The sequence below is a fragment of the Epinephelus fuscoguttatus genome, linkage group LG10 (genome assembly GCF_011397635.1).
Source record: "Epinephelus fuscoguttatus linkage group LG10, E.fuscoguttatus.final_Chr_v1".
Classification (NCBI taxonomy): Eukaryota; Metazoa; Chordata; class Actinopteri; order Perciformes; family Serranidae; genus Epinephelus; species Epinephelus fuscoguttatus.
In genome coordinates this window covers 12847022-12872389 of record NC_064761.1, presented here as the reverse complement: position 1 = coordinate 12872389, position 25368 = coordinate 12847022, and the positions used below count along the sequence as shown (strand labels likewise).

Genomic DNA, 25368 nt, shown 5'->3' with positions numbered 1-25368 from the left:
ATCTGGCTCATGAGTGCCAGTAATTATACACTTTCTGTGCATCATCAAGGTTGAGACCTGAGATAAAAAGAACAAGCACAAACAACATAGGCCTACTATTAGATATACGCATTAACATGGATATTTTCAAAATGTTTATTATTTAGATGAAAAGTAATTACACTACCTGGGTAGAAATGCTGCATCTCCTAGGAACACATGAGGGACAGTCATGTTGGTGCCAGGCAGGTGGCCAGGTGGAGGCAGTTCAAGAGTCCCCTGCAGAAGTCTTGAACCAAACCGTCAATCCTTGAAAATTCCCCCATCACTCGCTCGACCATATGAGCCAATGTCTACCATGATAAAACGATATTTGGCATCACAGATTGCCATAAGGACAACTGAATAAGTTCCTTTATAATTGAAATGGTCACTTCCTGCATCTGGTGGTGCTTTAATCTGCACGTTGTCCATCAATACATCCCAAGCAACTGGGGAAGTTCCACAGTCTCCAGAAATCACGAGAAATCTCTGTCCATTCACTGCCTTTGGGTAAGGAAACAAAATCCATTATCAGGGCCCTCTAGATGGCCTGGGAAACCTCGGACGCAATCAGTTAAACTGTTGTCAACCCGCAACACTTTTCTGGCTACCACCAGAAGCGAGGATTCTCAAAGTAACAGCCAATCACTCCTGCAAACTGACCGGGCTACAATGGGTCCTTTCATGCCGCAAGAACGGCTTGATCCGATGCAGCAGGTCATCGAAGCGGTGCGACATGCGAAAGTAGCTGAAGTGGCTGTGTTCCCCAGTCAGATATCTCGCTACATGTATTGGGTGGACAGACCATCTTCTATTGCGACGCTTTTGTCTTGTTAAAAGCCATAAACATAACAATTCCTCCTCTGCAATCCATACTTTTGGTGCCGCCATCATTGCTGTTTACATTGTTTTCCACTTGCTTCTACTTCTACTGTTTTTTGCCTGCTTCTACTACTTCCTATAGTACTTTTTTCTCTACTGCCCCCCCATCTTTGCGTCAAATACTGCAACGAGGTGAGGTGCGCACGCGGTCCGCAAATGGAGCCAGGTGAAGGTAAAGACTACAACCTCTGCCAAATAATTCCTTTCACTATCAATACCTGATCTATTCAGTTCGATAACATTTTGAAAGTCTAGAGGAGTCGCAAAATTAAGTAAATTCATACCTGTTTAAGTTAGCGGAGCGCTAAAGCTGAAGTTGATGGTTTGGTTCGGGAATTTTTGTCTTGTAGTGACAGATTACCAACCCAGGACACCAGGGCAAAAGATAATAATGACTCGACAAAGTTTGATAAAATAACTTAAAACACAGGACACAGGACACTGAGAAACCCTCAGTCGGTTGCAGCATGCGCATGTGCCCAGTTGTGTTCTTGGATGCTGCGTGTTTCATCCTGGATCATGGCTCTGACACTCACTAATCCTTGCCCTCCCTCATTTTGCTGCTTGTATTTAACTTTTCCCACTTCTACAGACCTGGTTCCCACAATGTTAAAGGGATAGTGCACCCAAAAATGAAAATTCAGCCATTATCTACTCACCCATATGCCAATGGAGGCCCTGGTGTAGTTTTCGAGTCCTCACATCCCTTGCGGAGATCGGCTGGGGCAGCAGCTAGCACACCTAATGGCAGAAGGTGCCCCAGACTAATGTCCAAGAACACAAAATTGAATCCACAAAGTATCTCCAACATGCTCATCCATAGTGATCCAAGTGTGCTGCAGCTGCAACATAAAAAGTTGTTTCAAAAAACGTCATATGAACTCTGTTTTTAGCCTCGCTGCAGCCTGTAGCTCTGACTGCTTCTTTCAACTTTAAATTGCAAAGAAAGAAAGAGACTACATTATGTGGGGGATCACATGACCAAAACCAGGATGGCTATTAAATAAGGATGTTCCCAACAACCGTGCACAACTTAAAGGATAACTTCGGCATTTTTCAACCTAGACCCTATTTTCCTGTGTAAATTGATCAAAGAGACTTTTGAAATTGTTCCAGTATTGAGGGAGCCGGCAGCGGCCTGCAGCCCCAAAATGAGCTGCAATGGAGGGACATGGGACAATTAAGCACTGTCACTGTATGTCCATTAAAAGTGGTTATTTTTGCCACAGAACAGCTTAGATTGTTATTAGAAGTGTCTGACTTGTCTCTTCACCTTTCACTTGATCAAGTCTGTTTGTTATTGCCTTCTTAAGCAGAAGTCTAGTTCTGAAATATCACGAGATATTACAAGATGTCACTTGGAAAATAGTGGAAAACTGTGAGTTCTGGAGAAAGTATAGTAATCAGAGTAGTTTAGAGTAAATATTAAGTGTTACCTAAAAGATATTAGAGTATACGCAAAGACAACACATTTTCACTTCAACCTCGTCACATATTGACGTGCTTGGTGATGGACTTTCCATGTCCACATACATCGTGCAAGGTACCCTGGGTGTGTTGGTTGTTGATGTTCTGGGACACTGTGTCAGGTTTTGCCTGTTACATGCATTGTCTGATTTCAAGATACACTTTGGGCCCTATTTAGATGGTCTAAAACGCAAAGTGCCAGGCGTGCGGCGCATAGGCATGTCCCAGTCACTTGCTAGTTAGACAGCGCGTTTTCAGACTGTGCGCCATGGCGGAGAGTCTAAAAGGGTTGGACTTACTCTGTGAATTAGTCATGGGTCACCTCTCATTCCCTTTAAAAGAGGCGTGATTGGAGCGCACGGCAGAGAGCTAGTTAGATGGCGGACCTACCAACTGGAAAGAGTGAGCGTTTTACAGCTGAGGAGACAATAAATGTATCTCTGTATCGACTATCGCGTCATATCTGATGTTAGATCAAAGGGGATTGGCACCGTTTGGCATGCGTAATGGAAACCCAACCTGATTTGATTAACACAGCTGCAAACTAATGAGTTCACATCCCTCTCAGCAAACCACAAACAGCCACAGCATCAGATAGGGAGTATATATTCAGCATCTGTCATCTTAGAAAAGTCAAAAGAAAAGGAACAGAGTGAGACTGCGAAAGAGAAAGAGAGACAGCACGTGCACGAGAGAAACGCTGTCAACACATTGTAAATTATTCAATTGATTTTACTTTAACCCGGGAGGTTAGAGAGCCCAGCTCCCTCTCCAGCATCCTGAACCCCCCCCCCGCCAGTGCCGGACACTGCGAGCTTGGACCTCCCGGATTATGATGATCATTATTACTGCGATTAGATCATTCTGATTAATGACTGACCATTAAGATGTGTTTCTGATAAATATTTTAATGTGCACAATAATAACCTTTCACACTGTAATCATATTTTTATTTGTTATCTTTTGCATGTGTGACTGCTCCGTGTGTGTCTGAGCAGAGTGCACGCGCGTTGTGCACCCGCCTAGAGACGCATATTACTAACTTGTTTAACAGCGAAATACTGCGCCGTTGACTTTAGACCAGGTTTTTGTTGGTCACTGGCGCATTTGCTCTTTACGTCATCTAACTAGCAATGCGCCATGACTGCGCCTCACCACTCCTCATTTTCAGACCAACACACTCAGAAAAGCACAAGTTCATTTGCTAGTTAGACGACGAGGGCGCAGGGCGTGAAAACTGTTCCTGGATCTAAATAGCAATGACACTTGCGACATGGATTATGCGCCCTCTGCCGTCCGCTTTAGACCATCTAAATAGGGCCCTTTGTTTTCACAGGAAATTTTACATTTTTACATACATTCTTTGTCAAAATAAATGCACTACGTCGGTACAACACCACAAATTAGACGTTTGTTATTCCTTCAACAAGTAATGCACATGGTTGGGTTTAGGAAAAAAGAACAGGGTTTGGCTTTAGAATCCTGTAGGACACAAACATCGTCTTTCTCGGGTGAAAGTGGGTGTTTGTTGGATCCCTCCACTAACCTCCTGCCCACCCCACTAGGACTTTGGTCACCTTAACTTTCGTCCTTGTCCCGCTGCATTTCCCTGACACCGCCAGGCGGCATTAAACTGTAACGCCAACCAGGTGTATATCAACCTGACATTAAAGGATGCCTTTTTTCGTTGGTTTCTGACGCCGCAAGTTACTTGAAAAAAATGGAAGCGGAGGGTTACCAGGACATGAAGCAGGGAGACCATGGAGTTCTAGAGTTGTTGTGACCCTCTGACCACAGAGGAAAAATGCTTATGTTGTATAGAGTGGTTCGTGGTTGTGCATTTCTCAGCAGCTGTCATGGGCTTTGTTGGCTATGGACGTGCTTAAGTTTTGGCTAGTTGTGCTACAAATTGATTTAGTTTCAACTGAATTCAATTTTATTTATATAGCCGAAAACCACCTCAGAGGGCTTTAAAGCATATGATATCCCTCCATCCTTTGGACCCTCAGGGAAGGAAAAACTTCCCCCCAAAAAACCTTTAATGGGGAAAAAATGGTAGAAACCTCACGAAGAGCAACACCGTTGTCCATACACTGCACATGAGGACCATAGGAATGACTATTACCTGTGACAGAGAAGAAATCTAGAGCTTATTTTCCTAAAGAAAACTGCTGTTTCAAGAGTGGATTTACTTGCTGCAGACGAGGCAGGGTAATGCTAATAGCTAAAGTTATCATGTTGCATTGCTCTGGACATTGCATAATGTTACACATGAAAGCAGGCAGGAGAACAGCATAACAATCAATCAATAAACAATTAGGAGGCACAAAATATCAACTGATTCAGCACTGATTACAACAAATCTATCATATAGACTGGTTACCCATTTTCATTAGCTGGCATTCAAGTGATGTGAACAAGCTGACACTATCTGTGCCACAGTGTGTGTGTGTGAGGTGGAAAAATATATTTATGCTTCTGTATTATACAACCCATGATATATTTTTATGAAATTTTATGCCTATATTTGCCCTTTCTATACATCAAGGAGATACCTACTGGCAATGAATGATGACAGTAATATTAGGTCTTGTACAACCCCCTATCCACAGTCTTTTCTAATAAAATAATCATTTGTTATTCCTTCAGTGGGGAAATTTGCAGTGTTACAGCACCAAAGGGGATAGTGTAATAACAAGAAGCATCACCAAAATGTAATGAATATGTAAACAATAAAATAAAAACCTCTGCTGCCTTTCTCTCTCTCTCTCTCTCTCTCTCTCTCTCCTTATCCACTGTTCATGCGTACACACCGTCACAAATACTGTCACAAATAAATACAGTGGCAATAGAATTCAAAGTCCATTCCAGACCTACCAATAAATTTGTATTTATACTCTTATGATATTAAAACACAAAAAAAGTACTCACAATAATTTTCTTAAAAATACAATTTCAGTTTGGCATGCTGCACACAAACATGTAGGTGTAATGCCAGTATTGTCCCTATTTACCCCTATTTGGGGTAATGAACAGTTTGCACCTGGTAAAAAGGATGAAGAATTTAGATCATGGTGTGTAAAAGGTATTCAGAAAATGATGGACCTTTATGTAGATAGAGTTTCGCTGTTTTTGATCAGTTATGTCAGAACTATCAAATCCCTAAAAAGCATTTCTTTACAAACCTACAGTTAAAAAGCTACATACCATCAAAATTTAAAAAGAATAATGAGCATGCAGCCTTTATCAAAACTGGAGGAGATAACACTTGCATATTTGGAGGGGAAGGACCCTGTATCTAAATAGCTCATTAGTCGCATATAGTATGGGATCAAACTCAATGCATGTAAAACTGATATAAAAGAAGATATTGATGTGACAGATTGGAATGTGGCTCTTAAAAAACAGTGTATGTAAAAAAAAAACAGACAAAAAAAAACAGACAAAAATTCAAAGGTGTAAATGACATCAATATAAATGCTTAATGCAAATCTTCATCACTCCTGTCAGACTTCATCTTGCTAATATTCTTGATGTTTGTACCAAGTGCTCGAATGAGAAAGGCACTCACTGTCTAAAGGAATGTCCAAAAATTCTAAACTCTGGGAAGATATTATAAAATGTTTGTCAGAGATGTTTAACACCAAGGTCCCTTTAAATGCCAAACTGTGTGTGCTTGGAATATATCCAGAGATCTTAATTTAAACACAGAAACAGACTGAACTTCTGGACATTGGACTTCTCCAAGCCAGGAGAGCTATTGTATTATGTTTGAAGAGTATGGATGGCCCATTATTGAGAATGAGGATAAAGGAGCTATTGGAGTCCATAGGTCTGGAAAGACTAACTTATATTTCTAAGGGCACGCGGAAAGACTTTTTTCAGCTCTGGAAACCATTTATGAACATTATGAAAGGAGAAAATGTAGGCATTACCTGATCAGAAATTGTAAAAGAAAATATAGGGAAATATTTTGCTATTGTACCTGCTATCGGTGCAAGTAGAATATGTGAGTGTATGTAAATGGTAAATGGACTGCACTTGTATATAGACTGTCTAGTCCTCCAACCACTCAAAGCCCTTTTACACTATGTCACATTCACCCATTCACACACTGGTGGCCGAGGCTACCATAAAAAGGGTACTACCTGGTACTCAGCAACCATTCACTCACACTCAAACGCCGATGGAACAGCCATCAGGAGCAATGTGGGGTTCAGTGTTTTGCACAAGGACACTTGGACATGTGGGCTGGATGAGCCAGGGATTGAATCAAGGATCGGTGGATGACCCACTCCATCTCTGAACCACAGCCGCCCAATGTAGATGTGTTGTAGATATGAGAAAATGACAAACATTTTAGGGAAAGAAAAAGACTGCATTATGTGGGATAAATCGACTGAATCTCATCAGAATTAATGCTAATGTAACAGTTTGTGTTTGTGGACCCAATTGCAGCACACAGGAGACCAGAAAAAGTTGGTAATGTCTTTTAATGTCACAACTCAGCAGATATTCAATAGGGCAGGTTAACAGCAAAAAGCACAGTTTAACACTGGCACAGCCCCTCTACAAAGTCTCTGGCAGCCAGGCTGGTCTGGAAGGCAGAACTGGGCTGAGAAGCAGTTGAGTGGGTGGTGATGCGAGCCAGAACACACACACACACACACACACACACACACACACACACACACACACACTTCAGTAACAGGCAACAGTACCTTGTCTGCAGGCAGGAGATGTAGTCGTGGAGGCCGAAGATCAGGAACCAGGTAAGCACAGAGTGTGTGTGTGTGTGTGTGTGTGTGTGTGTGTGTGTGTGTGTGCGTGTGCACACATATGGCCCCGTTAGCGGTGTCTGTAATGACCCATTACTGTAACTCTAAAATTTTTACAACATGATTGAGCTAGCAAAGCAGTTTTGTGTTGCGATTTGTGGTATTGATTCAGTTTTGGGAAATCACGATATCTAGAAAGCATCAGTGGCTGCAGCAGCAAAGCTAACATCAGGGACGTCATCTGTGAAAAGCCTCCCGTTGTCGGATACGACATGAAACTACTCCAGTTAGCTCAATCATGTTGTAACTAAGATAGCCGCTGGAAAAATATTTTTTTCACGGACTGTTTAGAGTTAATGAGTCATTACAGACACCGCTAACGGGGCTAACAGCTAACGGTTAGCCCCGCTAATCTACGATAACCATGTTATTAATTTCAGAACGTGATAGTAATGTTTGTTCAATCATTGTGTTTATAGACTTTACAAACACCAGATTAGTCTAAACGGTGATATAGTGACATGAAAAATGTGAGATATTCATATATATATGTAGCTAAACTCTGCTGGTTTTCCATCCAGAAGTATTTTTAAACAACAAGGTGATTCCCTCTGAAGGGACACTAACAACTCCAAGTACACATCAAATAAAATTTCTCCAAACATGTTTCTTGTTATTTTAGGTAGTTATTATCACGCTAATGTATGTTCAAGTGTCTATTTCCCCCGATAAGTTGGTTTTAATTCGTTATTTGATTCTATAAACACAGTCCGACCATTTTGAGCTTTTATTTTGGTACTTCTGGTTAGCGGCAGTGTGAATTTGCACATTAGCTAAATATTTAGTTTCACCCAGAACATTTAGATTTAACATTTATAACATTTAGATTAAGAATTTAGATTTAACATTTAGATTTATATTTAGCATTTATATTTAACATTTAGATTTAGATTTAGCATTTAGAATTAACATTTAGATGAAAATTTAGCATTTAGATTTAATATTTAGATTTAGATTTAATATTTAGATTTAATATTTAGGTTTCACATTTAGATTTAACATTTAACATTTAGGTGCCACATTTAATATTTAGATTTAACTATTTATTAAATTTTAAGTTAACAAATATTGCTGTAAATGTGGTAAAAGGTGACGTTAAAAAATTCACAACACTTTTTTAAACATTGTTTGAAACTAAATGTGGCAAAATGTTGATGCTATTTTCAGCATGAGACACTTTACAAACGGCACCCCATGCACGCACATATATACAGTATGTGTGTGTGTGTGTGTATATATATATATATATATATATATACACACTGTACACTACTGTATATACGTATATGATGTGAACCATTTTACTTTTTAGAAGTGAAGATGATAGGATCAAAGGAATGAGGTGCAGGAGTGGCCTTAACATTGCATCCTGGAGAAGGAGGTTTCCTTCCTGTCTATCCTGTCATGAACAAAACCAGAGACAGGACCCAAATGCAAGACTCTAAGACGAGGGTTCGGTTTAATAACAGACTGGGTTCGGTACACAGGAGGGCAGTCAGACGAGGCAGAGGTATCCAAAAACGAGAGGCAAAAGGCAAGGTCGATAAACAAACAGGATCAAAAAAACTAGAGAGCAAGACAGGAACAATGCTGGAACGTGACATGAAATTCAACGAACTGGCGACGAGACAGAGTGAGACAAGAGGTAAAATACAAGAGGTAATGGGGAGTGATTGGAGACACGTGTGGGGAGACACAATCAGGGGCAGGTGCGCACATGATGGGGGGAAGGGACAGGACACAAACCTGAAACAGAGACAGGGGTGAGTGATCTTCAAAATAAAACAGGAAATGCAGAACATGAAACAAACAGATACTAAACCGAGACATGACAGTACCCCCTCCTCAAGGGCCAGCTCCCGAGGGCCCTGGAGCTTCAGGATGAGAGGCATGGAAATCCTGGATGAGAGTGGGGTCCACAATAAACCTGGAGGGAATCCAAGAACGTTCCTCAGGACCATATCCCTCCCAGTCCACCAAATACTGCATCCCCCGACCACGACGACGAGCTGACAAGAGTTTCCTCACCGTGAAGACAGGGCCCCCATCCACAAACCGGGGGGGAGGAGGGGGTCTGGAAGGAGGGACCAGTGGAGACTCTTTGGCTGGTTTGAGCAGACTGACGTGAAATGCAGAATGGACCCGCATAGACCTTGGAAGCTTGAGCTTGACAGTGACCAGGTTGATCACCTTGAAGATGGGGAAGGGTCCAACGAACCTGGGAGCGAGCTTCCTAGATTCCACCCGGAGCGGGAGATGCTTTGTGGAGAGCCACACCTGCTGTCCAACCTTGTAGTCCGGAGCCGGAGCCCTCTTACGATCTGCTGCGGTCTTATAACTCCTGGATTGGTGGAGCAGCATCCGACGGGCTCGCTCCCAGGTCCTCCTGCAGCGTCTCACCAAGGCCAATGCCGACGGGACGGAAGAATCAGGGGCTAAGGCAGGAAACAGAGAGGGTTGGTAACCATGAACGATGTGAAAAGGTGACAGACCAGTGGATGAAGAGGGAAGTGAGTTATGGGCATACTCCACCCAAACTATTTTCTGAGACCAGGTTCCTGGGTTCTGGGACGCGAGACACCGGAGACCAGTCTCCAGCTCCTGGTTGAGTCTCTCAGACTGTCCATTGGTTTAGGGATGGAATCCGGAGGACAGGCTGACTGTAGCTCCTAGCTGGTTACAGAATTCCCTCCAGAATTGAGACACAAACTGAGGGCCTCTGTCCGACACCATGTTCCTGGGAAATCCATGGATTCTAAACACATGATTAATCATGACCTCAGCCGTTTCTTTGGCTGAGGGAAGCTTGGGTAATGCAAGGAAATGCACCATTTTAGAAAATCTGTCAACAACAGTCAGGACTGCAGTGTTACCTTCTGAGGGAGGCAGCCCCGTAACAAAGTCCAGCGAAATGTCAGACCAGGGGCGTAGAGGTATTAGCAAGGGTTGTAATTCTCCAGGGGGTCTCTGGTAAGAAGGCTTGTTAGCGGCACAAACATGGCATGCATTCACATACTCTGAGATGTCCTTCCTGAGATTAGGCCACCAGAATCGCTGTTCAACTACAAACTGAGTCTTAGCAATGCCAGGGTGGCAGACGGCTTTGTTAGTGTGGGCCCAATGAATAACGTCCCCCCTCAAGTGGGGAACTACAAAGAGTCTGTCATCAGGACAATCCTGGGGAACCTCAAGGTTGTTAATGGCTTCCTTAACCTTAGCTTCAATTTCCCACGTTAAGGCCGAAACAAAGCATGACATGGGTAAGATTGTTTTAGGCTCAGACACTGATTTATCAGAGAATATGCGTGATAAGGCATCAGGTTTAACATTTTTTTGAGCCAGGACGGTAAGACAAAACAAAATCAAATCTGTTGAAAAACAGTGCCCACCTAGCTTGCCTCGCATTCAACCTTTTAGCAGTTTTCAGGTATTCTAGATTTTTGTGATCAGTCCATACCATGAATGGACACTGAGCTCCCTCCAGCCAGTGCCTCCACTCTTCCAGAGCCACTTTGACTGCCAGCAGTTCCCGATCACCAATGTCGTAATTCCTCTCTGCCGGGGAGAGCTTCCTGGAGAGGAAAGCACAAGGATGCAGCTTCCCATCTCTGAGGCTTTTCTGAGAGAGGACAGCTCCTACCCCGACATCTGAGGCATCAACCTCCACAATGAACTGCTGGCTGCGGTCCGGAAGAATGAGGATGGGGGCTGAAGTGAAGCTCTTTTTTAGTCTCTGAAATGCAGAATCACAATCAGAATCCCACACAAAAGGTTGGTGAGGAGAAGTCAGGTTATGCAAAGGTGAAGCCAGTGAGCTAAAGTTTCTAATGAACTTTCTGTAAAAATTGGCAAAACCTAGAAACCTTTGGACCTCTTTGCGTGTCATGGGAGTGGGCCAATTAGCCACTGCTGTCACCTTCCCTGGATCCATCTTTATCTCCCCCTCAGCAAGCACAATCCCCAGAAAAGAAACTGAGGATTTGTGAAACTCACATTTTTCTGCCTTAACATAAAGCTCATTCTCCAGCAACCGCTGAAGCACAGCACGAACATGGCAGGTATGAGTTTCCTCATCGGGGGAAAAAATCAGAATGTCATCCAAATAGACAAAAACATAAACATTGAGCATGTCCCTGAGTACATCATTTACAAGGTTTTGAAAGACACTTGGAGCATTAGTAAGTCCAAAAGGCATTACAAGGTATTCATAATGCCCTGTATCTGTATTGAATGCTGTTTTCCACTCGTCCCCCTCCCTTATTCTGACAAGGTGGTAAGCGTTTCTTAAGTCAAGCTTGGTGAATATTTTGGCTCCATCCAGGAGTTCAAAAGCAGTTGACATAAGAGGGGGTACCTGTTCTTAACTGTGATGTCGTTGATCCCCCTATAATCAATACAGGGCCGAAGGGACTTATCTTTTTTCTCCACGAAGAAAAATCCTGCTCCCGCTGGCAATGAGGAGGGGCAGATGATGCCTGCTGCGAGAGATTCCTCCACATACTCCTTCATGGCTTTTTGTTCAGGAGCTGAAAGAGAGTACAGTCTCCCCCTAGGGGGTGTTGATCCTGGCAGCAGGTCAATAGCACAGTCATAAGGTCTATGGGGGGGCAGAGACTTGGCTTTGGCTTTGGAAAATACCTCCTTAAGATCATGATAGCAGGTGGGAACAGATGAGAGGTCTGGATCTTCGGAGGGAGATTGAAGATTTTTGGTCTGGATAGGAGCTTTAACATTACATGGGTGCTTGAGACAGCTAAGGGAGCAGTTGCTTCCCCAGGAAACAACCTGTCCAGAGGGCCAATCAAACTGAGGATTGTGTAACTTAAGCCAAGGGTGCCCTAAAATAAGGTCATGGTTCATGGAGGCAAAGACATGAAAACTAATTAGCTCAGAGTGAGAGTCTGGAAAACTTAGCCTTAGGGACTGAGTGCGGTGAGTTACGTTGCCCAAAAAGCTGCCATCCACAGCATTAACTCCGAAGGGGCGGTTCAGACGAAAGGTTCTTAGACGGAGCTTCCTAACAAGGAGAGAGTTCATGAGATTAGCGTCTGAACCGGAATCAATAAATACAGGCAGTTCAAGGGAGTAGTTGGCAGAGCATAGTTCAATTTTGGGTAGAACATGAGCAGGATTATTAATGACCAAGTTCTGACTCACCGCTACCCGCCCTTTAATGCTGGAAGTGGCACCCTTGACGTGGCAGTTACTCACGGAATGGCCCAGCTGTCCACAGTAGAAACACCTTCCATCTCTCAACCTGCGATGACGTTCCTCAGGGGAGAGCCGAGTTCTGCCCAACGGCATGGGTTCCTCCAAGCCGGCGGTAGGTGGGATCAAATTGGCGGCTGGCTGTCTGACGTGGCTTGGTTGGTCTGTAGATCGGGTCCTCCATGCGCGCAGTGGGGAGACGCGCTCCCTCGGGCGGCCTCTCTCTCTCTCTTGCTCCACCAGTCTCTTGTCGATCTTGATAGCGAGGGACATAAGCGTGTCCAGGTCCCCCGGAAGGTCTAAAGGGACCAAATGGTCCTTAACATTGTCAGAAAGACCTTGAAAAAATGTGTCCATTAATGCATTATTGTTCCATTCACTTTCAGCCGCGAGTGTGCGGAACTCGATGGCGTAATCTGACACCCTGCGTTTACCTTGCCTCAGTGTGACGAGAGTTCGTGCTGCCTCACGGCCTGGGGCTGTATGCTGAAAAACTTGCTCAAAAGTTTTGACAAACGCAGCCAGTGAGTAACAGGTGGCTGAATTGCGGCTCCATTCAGCGGTGGCCCACGCCTCAGCGCGGCCGGTCAGATGCGAGATAATAAATGCAATCTTCGCTCGCTCTGTGGGAAAGGCCGCTGCCTGCAGTTCAAAATGTAACTCACACTGCGTGATGAATGGCCTGATGTCTCCCGAGTCCCCAGAGAACTTCTCCGGACGAGAGAGCTGTGAGAAGGCTGCCGGTGTCGCGTCAGGAGACTGCGTGGAGGCTGGCGCGTCTGGAAGCGGCACCGTGGTAGCGTCAGAGACAGTGGCTGCAGTCTCCCCTCTCTGCAGTGCCTGCATCAATACATTTAACTGTGAGCCCAAATTCCTCATCATTGAGTCCTGTCGCTCTGACAGTTCTCTCATACTTAGAGACAGAGCACTGAGCTGCTCATCCTGCTGGGCGAGCCGCTGGCCCTGCGCCTGGAGGGCTTTGCGCACGGAGTTGGAGTCTGCTGGGTCCATCAATGGCCAGTTCGTTCTGTCATGAACAAAACCAGAGACAGGACCCAAATGCAAGACTCTAAGACGAGGGTTTCCCAAAAAAACGTTGTTTAATAACAGACCGGGTTCGGTACACAGGAGGGCAGTCAGACGAGGCAGAGGTATCCAAAAACGAGAGGCAAAAGGCAAGGTCGATAAACAAACAGGATCAAAAAAACTAGAGAGCAAGACAGGAACAATGCTGGAACGTGACATGAAATTCAACGAACTGGCGACGAGACAGAGTGAGACAAGAGGTAAAATACAAGAGGTAATGGGGAGTGATTGGAGACACGTGTGGGGAGACACAATCAGGGGCAGGTGCGCACATGACGGGGGGAAGGGACAGGACACAAACCTGAAACAGAGACAGGGGTGAGTGATCTTCAAAATAAAATAGGAAATGCAGAACATGAAACATAAACAGATACTAAACTGAGACATGACATATCCGGGCGTTCATCTGCCACTGCCGCTGGACCTGGGCCCAAGCCAGGACGGCTCTACTCTGATCTGCCGACCGGTATGCCATGGTTGTTAACTGCCATTGCACCAAGTCCCCCACCTACCAAGTGTGCCAGAGGGTGTGGTTTTCCACCTGGGACCTACCCTTGTAGGTAGAGTACAAAGGTTGACCCGTTCCATGCGGATCCACCTGACATTCCACATCTTAAAGGTCAAGCTAGTTTGAGACAGTCCACTGGCTCCTGTTGCTCTGCCTCCACTGCTGCCCCAATTCATTGATGGAGGTCCTGCCTACACAGTTCCCCATCTACTTCATTCCTGTCGCCACAGGAGAGACCTGCAATACCTGGCTGACTGTGAGGGAGCGTCTGTGAGCGACGCCAGATCTCTGTCACCACCTGTGAGTGGTTCCCCCATTTTCCGGGTTTGGGCCTCCCCTGGACAGACAGTCTGCCTGATTCTCCAGCTAAGGCACCTGCACTGCTTTGAGGGATAGAAGGCGTAAATATGGTCACACCTATAACTCATGCACAGGTCAGCAAAGGCGAGGGGAAGCAAGGCCTCCCACCTTGTTGATGTAAGTTGCTGCAACTGTACTGTCCATCCTCAGCAGCACACGGCAATCTTGCAGGTATGGCAGGAGTTTCTGTAGAGCGAGCTGCCCTCTACTCTAGCACACTGATATGCTGGGAAGCCCACCTGCTGCCCCTATTCCTGCATCTTCTTGCACTGTTTCCCAGCCTACCAGGGACGCATATGGGGTGCAAGGGGCGAATGGCAGAAAGTATGACAGATAAATTATAGGCCTGAGCATGAAAAAGATTAGTCTTCCTGGCCGAACTTTCGCTGGAGCTTTACTTAGCGACGGGTCAGCAGACCCAGCCTGCTCCCCCTGGTGAGATTGCTCAGGCATCTGCACCATCAAAGGGGCAGTCATAGCCTGTAAGTGACCTGTACCCTGGCCTGCAGATGTGTCTGTGGGTGCAGTCCCTGGCTTAGGAGGTATCCTTGTACTGGGCACATGTACAGGAGGGCCAGTGGAAGTATTTGAACCATTGCAGCCATGAACCCTAAGAGCCACAGGCACAGTCTCCAGGTGACCCTTACCCCCAGGCAAAAATGTCATAGGCAGGCCCTGAAAGCCTCCTGTCTCTCCTGGATAAGAGACACAGTGGTGTTCCAGGAGACTATAATCTTCTGTCTGGGTATATAACAGCTAGTCATTTAGATAATTTGGAATTCTGAGTCCTTTTTGCCACAGAGGCCCAAGGACTGTGCCCATGCACCTGCTGGAGGTGTGAGAGGCCAGAGGGATCCCAAAGGGAGGGGAAACAGTGGGAATAGAACCCAGCCCTCTGATTCTCTGGCTCTACCTTCCTGACTGCTATTTTCATCAGGAGGGTAAAAGCCTCTGCCCCTAACACCCCCCTGTGCTGCAGGTCTGTCACTGACAAAACCTTCACTAATCTTGACATGGGGGATTAGAGAAAACTAGGGATGCACCGAAATGAAAATTTGTGGCCGAAGCCGAAGCCGAATATTATTAAACGCTTAGCCGAATACCAAGTACCGAATACCGAATATCGTTGTTTAGATTTTCATTAGTTTTTGCACATGAACCCCCTCCAGATTAGTGTTGTCACGGTACCAAAATTAGGACCCACGGTACGATACCAATGAAAATATCATGGTTCTGAGTAGTATCACGATACCACAGTGAAAATGAGGCAGATGTGCCTTTTGTCATTTATAAAACAATAAATCACTTTTCTATAATACATCAATGGTATTTCAATGGAATAAATTACTTACTGACTTATTCATACTTCAAAAACAGCATCAATCAGTGATGAACATAGGGGGGATCAAAATGAAATAAATAAATGAAATAAATATCAACCAGCCACCCTCCTCCCCTTCATAAGTAAAGAAGAGTCCCTAAAGTGCGGTGAGGTTTGTGGGCCGTGAATGGCTTGTTTGTCCTTTGACACATCACATACCTGTGTTCGGCTGGTTCGGCTGTTCAGGTACTTCTGGGCAGTCATGACGCCAAGAAGAGGATATTATTGAAGCCGACTTGTCCGTCGCCCAGTAAGCCGATGGCCGCCGTAATTGTCAGGAATGCATTACTGTCCATGTCTGTGACCCCTGTTCAACCCACAACCAATGGGATTCACCTTTCGTTTCTGCTGCTGGTTGAAATCTGTAGGCTGCTCGCACAGCGTGTTGAATGATTTAAGCCTATTTTGCTCGCTCAAAACTATTTTTAGTTGCAAATGCGAGTGCAGTGAGGGACGGATCGCCACACTGCCGACATTTCACTCCGCGCATCACAGCACGCTGTTTGATTGCGTTATCAAAACACGGCGCTATTATTTGGCCTTGCTTTTAACTTATTCCACCGAATACCGAATGTGTGTTTTTTTGCAATATTTGGCCGAATATATTCAGTTACCGAATATTCGGTGCATCCCTAGAGAAAACTGAAGCCCCCTGGATCATGGTTGAGACACCCTCGGGATCCGTGCTTGTTCAGAGATGGAAGGAATATGGTATTAAGCTGTTTCTCTTCTCATGATACTAGTGAATCCAAATTATCAAGGAGAATATGAATGGAGTCCTGTAACAGGAAATTCTTAAAAAAAAATCCTTCTGACATCAACCAGGACAAAGAGGATGAGACCCAGATGGACGTACCAACAGGACAATGATCCAGAACATACTGCAAAGGAGACTGTCAAGTGGTTGCAGAAGATGAAGATGAAGGTGCTGGGATGGCCCAGTCAGTCACCAGACTGAAACCTTCTGGAACATTTGTTGATGGAAATGAAGATCAAGATTCATCATCAGGCCCCCTGCTGTCAGTGTGGAAGACTGCGCCAAATATTACCTGAACACTGTGAGACATGAGTTACTTTGTGCAGGAAGTGTCTTGAAGTTGGCGTTTCAAGCAAAAGCTTCAACACCAAGTATTGAATACATTTCATTTTGCTTGTTTAATAGTTTTTTCCTGTGTCACTCCACTTTATTGCACATAACTTTATTTATGGATTTAAGTGTTGTCAGGACAGAAAACATTTTTGGAGAGATGGGGATTAATGTACAGTAGATATTGATGGTTTGAAAGAGGGAGGGAGACATAGCAAGAACAAAATGGGGTGAGGGAGTGAATGATGTAATGGAGGAGATGATGATCAGGAGTTAAAGGGAAAAAACAAGCTGAGGGTAGGAAGTGCATAGAGAGAGACAAGAGGAGGAGACAGAGGGAGGGCAACAAGATAGATGATGGAAATGGAGAGATGAAGAGATAAATATCTAATGTCATGACCTTTTCTTGACATGATAAATATCTCATGTCAAGAAAAGGTCATCTTAGAGCTTCTTGACCTCAGCAGCTCTCTGTTCAGCTCCACAATCACTTCCTCTGATGATGGTGGAGACACTGGAAGCAGCTGACCTCTGTATCTCTCCCCTCAACACCTCTTGCAGGTCAATGCCTGTTACTCCCCAGGTCATATTCATCAGAACACTGCTGTGCTGCCTCACTCTTCTCACTGTGATGCTCAATTTGTTGGTCATCATCTCCATCTCCCATTTCAGGCACAGACATTTTTGTCATAATATAACAGCTGTTACAGTTTATGAGTTGAATTCATGGATAGATTCTGTGTTTACTAGATATTGTATGCTAAAAAGACGTCAGTGCTTTCACTTGTAAATGAAAGTGTAATGTTCAGTATACTTTTCTGTTTAAATTTGTCACTATAGCAGTAATCATGATGAACAATTTCTTACGTATACCATCAAACTTCTTTAGTAGTTAGTTTGGATAATGCAGATCTGATTGATTTTATTTTGCATGTAGGCTATAAATATAATTTGTCTTCATTCTCACAATCATCAGTGTGATCGAAACTAATTTTCACTGAGTATGAGGCTCTCATCATAATCTTCCTCTCCAGGCAGCTCCACACCCCCACCAATCTCATCCTCCTCTCTCTGGCTGTGTCTGACTTGTTTGTGGGCCTCGCAGTGATGCCACCTGCAATCATCAGCCTGCAGTCCTGTGGGTTTATGGGTAAAATCACATGTGCTCTATCACACTTGTCGAGCTTCATCCTTACCTCTGCTTCTGTTGGGAACATGGTGCTCATATCAGTGGACCGTTATGTGGCTATTTGTGACCCTCTGCGCTATTCCTCCATGATAACACTAAGCAGAGTTAAAATCTGTGTGTCTCTGTGTTGGTTATGTGCTGTTATCTACAACCTTATAATTCTTAAAGATCACTTTTCACAAATAGATTTGTCTAACTCCTGTGCTCAAGAATGTGTAGTTGTTATAAATTACGTTTCAGGGGCAGTAGACTTGCTTCTGACCTTTGTAGGCCCTGTTACTGTGATCATAGTTCTCTATATGAGAGTGTTTGTGGTGGCTGTGTCACAAGCACGTATCATGCGGTCTCAAATTTCAACGACTAAATCAAATACTGTGACTGGTAAGAAATCTGAGATGAGGGCTGCTAGAACTCTAGGTATTACTCTTCTTGTGTTTATACTTTGTCTCTGTCCATACTATATTCCTTCTATAGCAGGTCAGGACACCACAAATGATAATTCATCAGTTCAAATCTGGCTTTTTTTTTGTAACTCCACTTTTAATCCTCTGATCTATGCCCTTTTCTACCCCTGGTTTAGAAAAGCGGTTAAAGTCATTGTCAGCCTTCAGATACTGCAGCCGGGTTCCTGTGAGGCAAAGATGATGTAGAGAAACAGTATACTGTATATACACTGACTTATTTTTGAGAGTGAAATCAGTCTAACCAATGAAGTGTCACAGTAAAAACACGATGTCATCACATATAAATGTATATATTTTGGTAGGACAGCAAAAAGAAACATATACTGGGTGTAAACCACAATACCTTTGAAACAGCCTTTGCCAGTGAACAGTTTTAACACCCATAGTTTAGAAAACTAACTGAATAATTTCCTGAAGGTTTCCTGTCACAAGGCTCCAGAGAATTTTTTCACACTTAAGGAATGGTGCTCCCAACTGAAAATTTTAAGAGCACCAGCACTAGATTTTGAAGCACCACTTGTCAATCAATCAATCAATCAATTTTATTTATAAAGCCCAATATCACAAATCACAATTTGCCTCACAGGGCTTTACAGCATACGACATCCCTCTGTCCTTAAGACCCTCACAGCGGATAAGGAAAAACTCCCCAAAAAAACCCCTTTAACGGGGAAAAAAAAACGGTAGAAACCTCAGGAAGAGCAACTGAGGAGGGATCCCTCTTCCAGGACGGACAGATGTGCAATAGATGTCGTACAGAACAGATCAACATGATAAATTAACAGTAATCCATATGACACACAGAGAGAGAGAGAGAGAGAGAGAGAGAGAGATGCAGGTGATGACAGTATCTTACAACAACATTAATGAAAGTAATAATATTGTAGTTATAGTTCTGGTTACTGCGGTACAATATGTTGAAAGTATGTATTAATACCTGGCAGTATACATGTGTGACAATAATCATATGTGTATAATAACAGAAGAAGTATGACTAATGACTAATGATGGCAGCAGCAGCAGGAGGCATCTGCACGGACCACGGCAGCAGCACAACCACACACGTCACGCTGTCCAGGCACCGCTGTGATATGAGTTAATCTGAGAGACAGTGGAGCACAAAGGCTCCGGAGAAGAAGCCGAGTTAGTGACATCCAGAATGGCCGAGTTAGCAAGATGCAGTAATAGGATACGAGAGAGAGAGAGAAGGAGAGAAGGGGCCCGGTGTATTATAGAGGGGTCCTCCGGCAGACTAGGCCTAAGTCAGCCTAACTAAGGGCTGGTACAGGGCAAGCCTGAGCCAGCCCTAACTATAAGCTTTATCAAAGAGGAAAGTCTTAAGTCTAGTCTTAAATGTGGAGACGGTGTCTGCCTCCCGGACCGTAACAGGAAGATGATTCCACAGGAGAGGAGCCTGATAGCTAAAGGCTCTGGCTCCTGATCTACTTTTGGAGACTTTAGGGACCACGAGTAACCCTGCGTTCTCAGAGCGCAGTGTTCTGGGGATAATATGGCACTATGAGCTCTCTAAGATATGACGGAGCTTGACCATTTAGAGCTTTATAAGTTAACAGTAGGATTTTAAATTCAATTCTGGATTTTACAGGGAGCCAGTGCAGAGAAGCTAAAACAGGAGAGATATGATCGCGTTTCTTAGTTCCTGTTAGTACACGTGCTGCTGCATTCTGAATTAGCTGGAGAGTTTTTAAGGACTTACTAGAGCTACCTGATAATAGAGAGTTACAGTAATCCAGCCTTGAGGTAACAAAAGCGTGGACCAATTTTTCTGCATCTTTTCAGGTCAGGATAGGCCTAATTTTCGCAATATTACGCAGATGAAAAAATGCAGTCCGTGAGGTTTGCTTTAAATGAGAATTAAAAGACAAATCTTGATCAAATGTTACTCGTTTCTTACAGGGGCCAGAGCAATGCCATCTAGAGAAACTATGTCATCAGATAAAGAGTCTCTGAGTTGTTTGGGGCCAAGAACAATAACTTCAGTTTTGTCTGAATTTAACATCAGGAAATTGGTGCTCATCCAAGTTTTTATGTCTTTAAGGCAATTATGGAGTTTAGTTAATTGATTGCTTTCTTCTGGCTTCATTGATAAATACAGCTGAGTATCATCCGCATAACAATGGAAATTTATAGAGTGATTTCTAATGATGTTACCTAAAGGAAGCATATATAGAGTAAACAGGATTGGTCCGAGCACAGAACCTTGCGGAACTCCAAAACAAACTTTAGTACGTAAGGATGGTTCATTGCGAACGTCAACAAATTGAAAACGATCAGATAAATAAGATTTAAACCAGCTTAGTGCTGAACCTTTTAAGCCAATTAAGTGATCCAGTCTCTGCAGCAGAATTTGATGGTCAATTGTGTCAAACGCCGCACTAAGATCTAATAAAACAAGTACAGAGACGAGTCCTTTGTCTGAAGCAATCAGAAGGTCATTTGTAATTTTAACTAGAGCTGTCTCAGTGCTATGATGCACTCTAAATCCTGACTGAAATTCCTCAAATAAATTGTTATCCTGGAGAAAATCACACAGCTGGTCTGCGACTACTTTCTCAAGGATCTTTGACATAAAGGGAAGATTAGATATTGTGCATTGCAATACATTTATATTTTTTCCATGTTGGAACTGCATTGGTAATAAATAGACAATTTATGGAAATAACAGTGTGCTCACAAATTCTTAGCTTCTTGGCTAGTTTTGAAATGTAGCTCTTTCAAGATGCACAAATGTGGGACTTTAATTTTGGAGGGTATCTGAGTTGATACAGTAAAACTGCTTCATGTTGAGTCTGTATGTAGTCAGAGTTGTCCTGAACTGAAAAAAATGTAGTCAATATCAAGATTTTTTTTTATCTCCTCACAATTTTGTGGAATTTCTTAAAATTTATAAAGAGACACAGCTAACATGTTTGGTATTTTATTACTTTTTACTTATTTTTCATTTTTGCTGTATTAAAGGCACTATGTGTAACAATTTCAGTTGTTCTTTAAGACAAACAAATTTTGCAGTCAAAAGTGTGTCCGCCTAGCACGTGTATTTACCTCCATCAGCGTATCTAAGTAGGTCCATAAGCTCCGAAATTCTCATTTACATATACATTGCGACCGGTGTCTCATCGTGTACGTGCGCCATCTTGAAAATACAGGAACATTTCCGGTTTCCGCCTGCATGTAGAGTGACGAAAAGCAGCAGCAAGCAGTCACAAGTGCCGGTGCATTTGAAAAAAGGCAAAAAGGCAACATGACCGGCGAGTTCAAAAACGAGGGTCAACAGCTGTCACAGCTGATAGCCGCTGTTAGTGCTGTTAGTGGCGCTGGTCGCTAAAAGCTTTTAGCGACGCAGTGTTGCGAGGAGAGGGATGAGGTGAGTGAGGTTGAGCCACTTGTCAGTTGTCAAAAGACAAGACGTGATTGGTTTGTTTCGATTGACACCCACCCCAACAGTCCTACATTGTAAACACAGCCAGCATGGTGAGGAGGGGTTTTATCAACTCGCGTCGCGTGTGTCTGTGTAGGACAGTCCCGGCTCCAGAACCGTATTGTAAGGGGGGCATGTGATGATCACAGGGGGGCAGCGTTGTATTTCCCACAGATCTGCACATACATAACTGCCAAAATAGACAAATGGCAATTGTCTATTATTACCAGGACAAGCACAAATTTCACTTTATATGCACATGAAAACCAGTTGTACAACCGACACACACTGCAAACACTCAAAATCATACCAAGAATATGTGTCTCATTTCTAGTCAAAACAAATATCATTACACTTAAAAGAAGACTCATCACCTAAAAAGTAACTTGTTTTTAGAAAATTTTCACTTGTTTCAAGCAAATTTTCACTTGAAATAAGTAGAAAAATACACCAGTGGATCAAGATTTATTTTCTTGTTGCAAGCATAAAAAAACACTTTGTTTTGACTAGAAATGAGACATTTTGACTAGAAATAAGACAAATATTCTTAGTAAGATTTTTTGCAGTGCAATATCAATCACAGTATCACACCCCCTTTAGCTAAATAGCTTAGGCTACTCACCACTTAGTAGTGCTGCAGTCGGCGTCTCCCAGAGTTAAACCTCTACGTTAAACAAAATGCCACATCGGCTTTAACACTGTACTCTAGCCAGTCTCTACGGTTGTACCACAGGGCAACAAATGAACGTTTCTGACCCTTGGGCCTGGTGACGGCAAAGGACACCGGTCATTATCACTGGGTTTGGCGCTATTGCCTCCCCAATTGACCCCCTAACGCCGGGTCTGGTGTAGGAGCCTGAATGAATACTCCATGAAGTACTGGATGACATGGTTTTATCAATGTTATCATAGCTTTTTGGTACACAGCAGCTACCGTTGTTGCAATACGCGTTTGAAACAGAGAGGCGCTAGAATGCGCTATCCGTTTGGGTTTGAATGCAATATACGACCTCAACACTAGATGGGAGAAATTCCTACACAGTGCCTGTTTAACACCAATTTTTGAAAAATGGATTCTTGGCCATTTCAGTACAAGTTCAGAATACCCCTGTATGCAATTTTAGCAGCAGATGATTTGACCACTGAGATGCAAGTGATGGCTAAGTTGATGCACAGCCATTTGACACTGCTTCTGGGCGACCAGAGAAGCACAAGAGGATAGGATTTGATCCAGCTTGGACTGAGAAAAAGACTGTGGTCAAGCTAGCTGTCACTAGCATCTCTGTAGTCAAACCAGGCCCAAGAAATGCTGCTTAGACTTGCCTTCAATTTTTTCCAGTGGTCACACATGGTATTGCAGCAGAAAAATCTGCTGTTGTCCAAAAAGCATTTTCCCCATTGTAATGATAAGAGCACATTTTGTAACATGTGCAGACAGCAGGGGGCGTTCCTTGTCAGTGAGTCCAGTAAGCTGCGGAAGGCAGACAGTGTTTTCCTGTAATAGGTGATGAAGTTCACTTCTTGATAAAGTACCATCTCTTCTAAGTAAACTATTGTGTTGTTATTTAAGAACCCACAACACCAACAAAACACCCATAAACCACCATTATAAAAGTGACGCCTGTAAAACTGTTGACAGGTCACCTCGAATTGCAAACAAGGTCAATTGTGACTCATTATAAAGTTTTGATTTGTGGAGGTTTTATATTGATTAAAATTTTTACCGAGCTGAAATAGCATTTGGAAAAACCTCAAGGTCATCACGATGTAAAGTCTATGGGTTGAGCAGGAATCCACAGATGGGCCAGTAGGAGAAACACTTATGTGCATATTCAGTGGGCTGCATACCCCAAAAGTAAACCCGGAGGCCAGAAACTTCTTTTGTGTATATGCCAGATCCCCAGGAGGTGCACTCAACTTTGAAGCTAATTTCACATAGTGGCCAAACCAATTAACTACAATTTCTGGATTTCCATTTCAATTTTCCATCATATGATGTCACTGAGTCCAAAAAGGCTTTTCCCCATAGACTTAAGCCTAGTTTATGCTCGAGGTTCGCGCGCCACAAATGATGTAATGGCTGGCCACCAATTCTTAAGGAACTGGGATGGCTGTCTCAGTTCATCAAACATTGAGAGACTCACAAAAATCACCCTCAAAACAACAAACAACATATCTATAGAACTGTGTTTCCTGCTTTGTTGTGTATGTTATGTTAGCTCATGCTTTCAAGGCTCAACCTTTACTTGTTCTGCTTCAGTTTTTTGTTGGAAAAATGCAAAATTATGAATAGGCCTACTATGATGTAGGCATACAGTTTGTTAAGACAAAAAATAGCATGCTTGTTTTTTAATGTCTCTATTCAGTGGTTACATATATGTTTACATCAGTGTACCTTATTATAATCAAACTTTTTATTTTTTATTTTTTTCTATTTATTTGAATTGAGTGAAGACCGTGCAGTCAAAATGAACCACCATATACCATCTGCCCCTATGCTGCCACCAGTTTGTTCAACATTTCCCCATCACAGAACAGTGCATTTTCACCCGTTGAAACACCAGTGCCTGGAGCATCCTCAGAGAGCCCTCGTCCAGCAGCACTTCACCTCTGTCCTTTCCTCCATCCCCTCATCCTGCCCACTTTTCAGTTCCTGACCCATCCCAGACTTGAATGTTTTAAATTGTTAATGTTGTAAATTGAATCCTGGCCCCTGCCACAGTTAAGTATGTTAGTAACATACATAGATACTAGTCTGGATGTCTACCTCCTAGTCATAGCACACAGCGCAATTGTTGTAGTTGGTACATTTTATTCTTTTATAAAAAAAAGAAATATATGCAAACAATGCACTCAGGTTTGGTGATTTTATTGTAAATGATCAGGGCCATTGTTCTTGTGCAATTTTCAAAGAAAAATATAAGTCTTTTCAGTGTTTATACTCATTGCATTGTTTGTTTATTTTGCACACACATTGTGAAGTCACTTAGTTCATCTGTAATCGTACACACACACACTGATGCATGCTTAATAAACTAAGCCAGGAATATTCCGAAGTCCTGATCTGATCAGTAATATATATCATATAATGGTTGAGTGATTGGAGTACTAAGAAAACAAGTCTGTGCTACAAATCTACAGTAAATAACATACTATTCAATTAACATATATACTGTAGGATCTGTGAACACAGCAGCCTGAGGACACAAGCTTTCTTGGCCCTGCCTGGTTTCAGTTCAGGTCATGTCTCCTGCTGAGCAGGACATTAGTTCAAACACCCTCTCCTGATTACTGTATCCTGCCAGGGCAGAAGACCCTGTTGTGTCATAAAGAATGACTTCAAGTCATGTCTCACTGCAATAGCAGCCCAGGTTGTCTATTGCAGTTGACAGTCGTCCTGCCTCCAGGAGGTTGCCATCTCCTGCCACCTGCCTCCTC

The 25368-nt window shown here is 43.3% G+C and overlaps 1 protein-coding gene across 1 annotated transcript; it reads left to right on the top strand.

The window, feature by feature from the left end:
- The first annotated feature begins 13975 nt into the window (after positions 1-13975).
- LOC125896199 (trace amine-associated receptor 1-like) lies at positions 13976-18677 on the top strand. The gene is made up of 3 exons (XM_049588590.1): positions 13976-14058; positions 17400-17510; positions 17873-18677. The coding sequence occupies exons 1-3, from the start codon at positions 13976-13978 to the stop codon at positions 18675-18677; spliced, it is 999 nt and encodes a 332-aa protein (XP_049444547.1).
- Positions 18678-25368: the final 6691 nt, after the last annotated feature.

Bases quoted from the DNA above. Each gene is read 5' to 3' on its own strand.
- LOC125896199 (XM_049588590.1), top strand. From the start codon at position 13,976: ATGGTTGTTAACTGCCATTGCACCAAGTCCCCCACCTACCAAGTGTGC. The intron at 14,059-17,399 runs GTAGGTAGAGTA...CACCTCTTGCAG, and splicing joins TCCACCTGGGACCTACCCTT to GTCAATGCCTGTTACTCCCC. The intron at 17,511-17,872 runs GCACAGACATTT...CTTCCTCTCCAG, and splicing joins ATCTCCATCTCCCATTTCAG to GCAGCTCCACACCCCCACCA.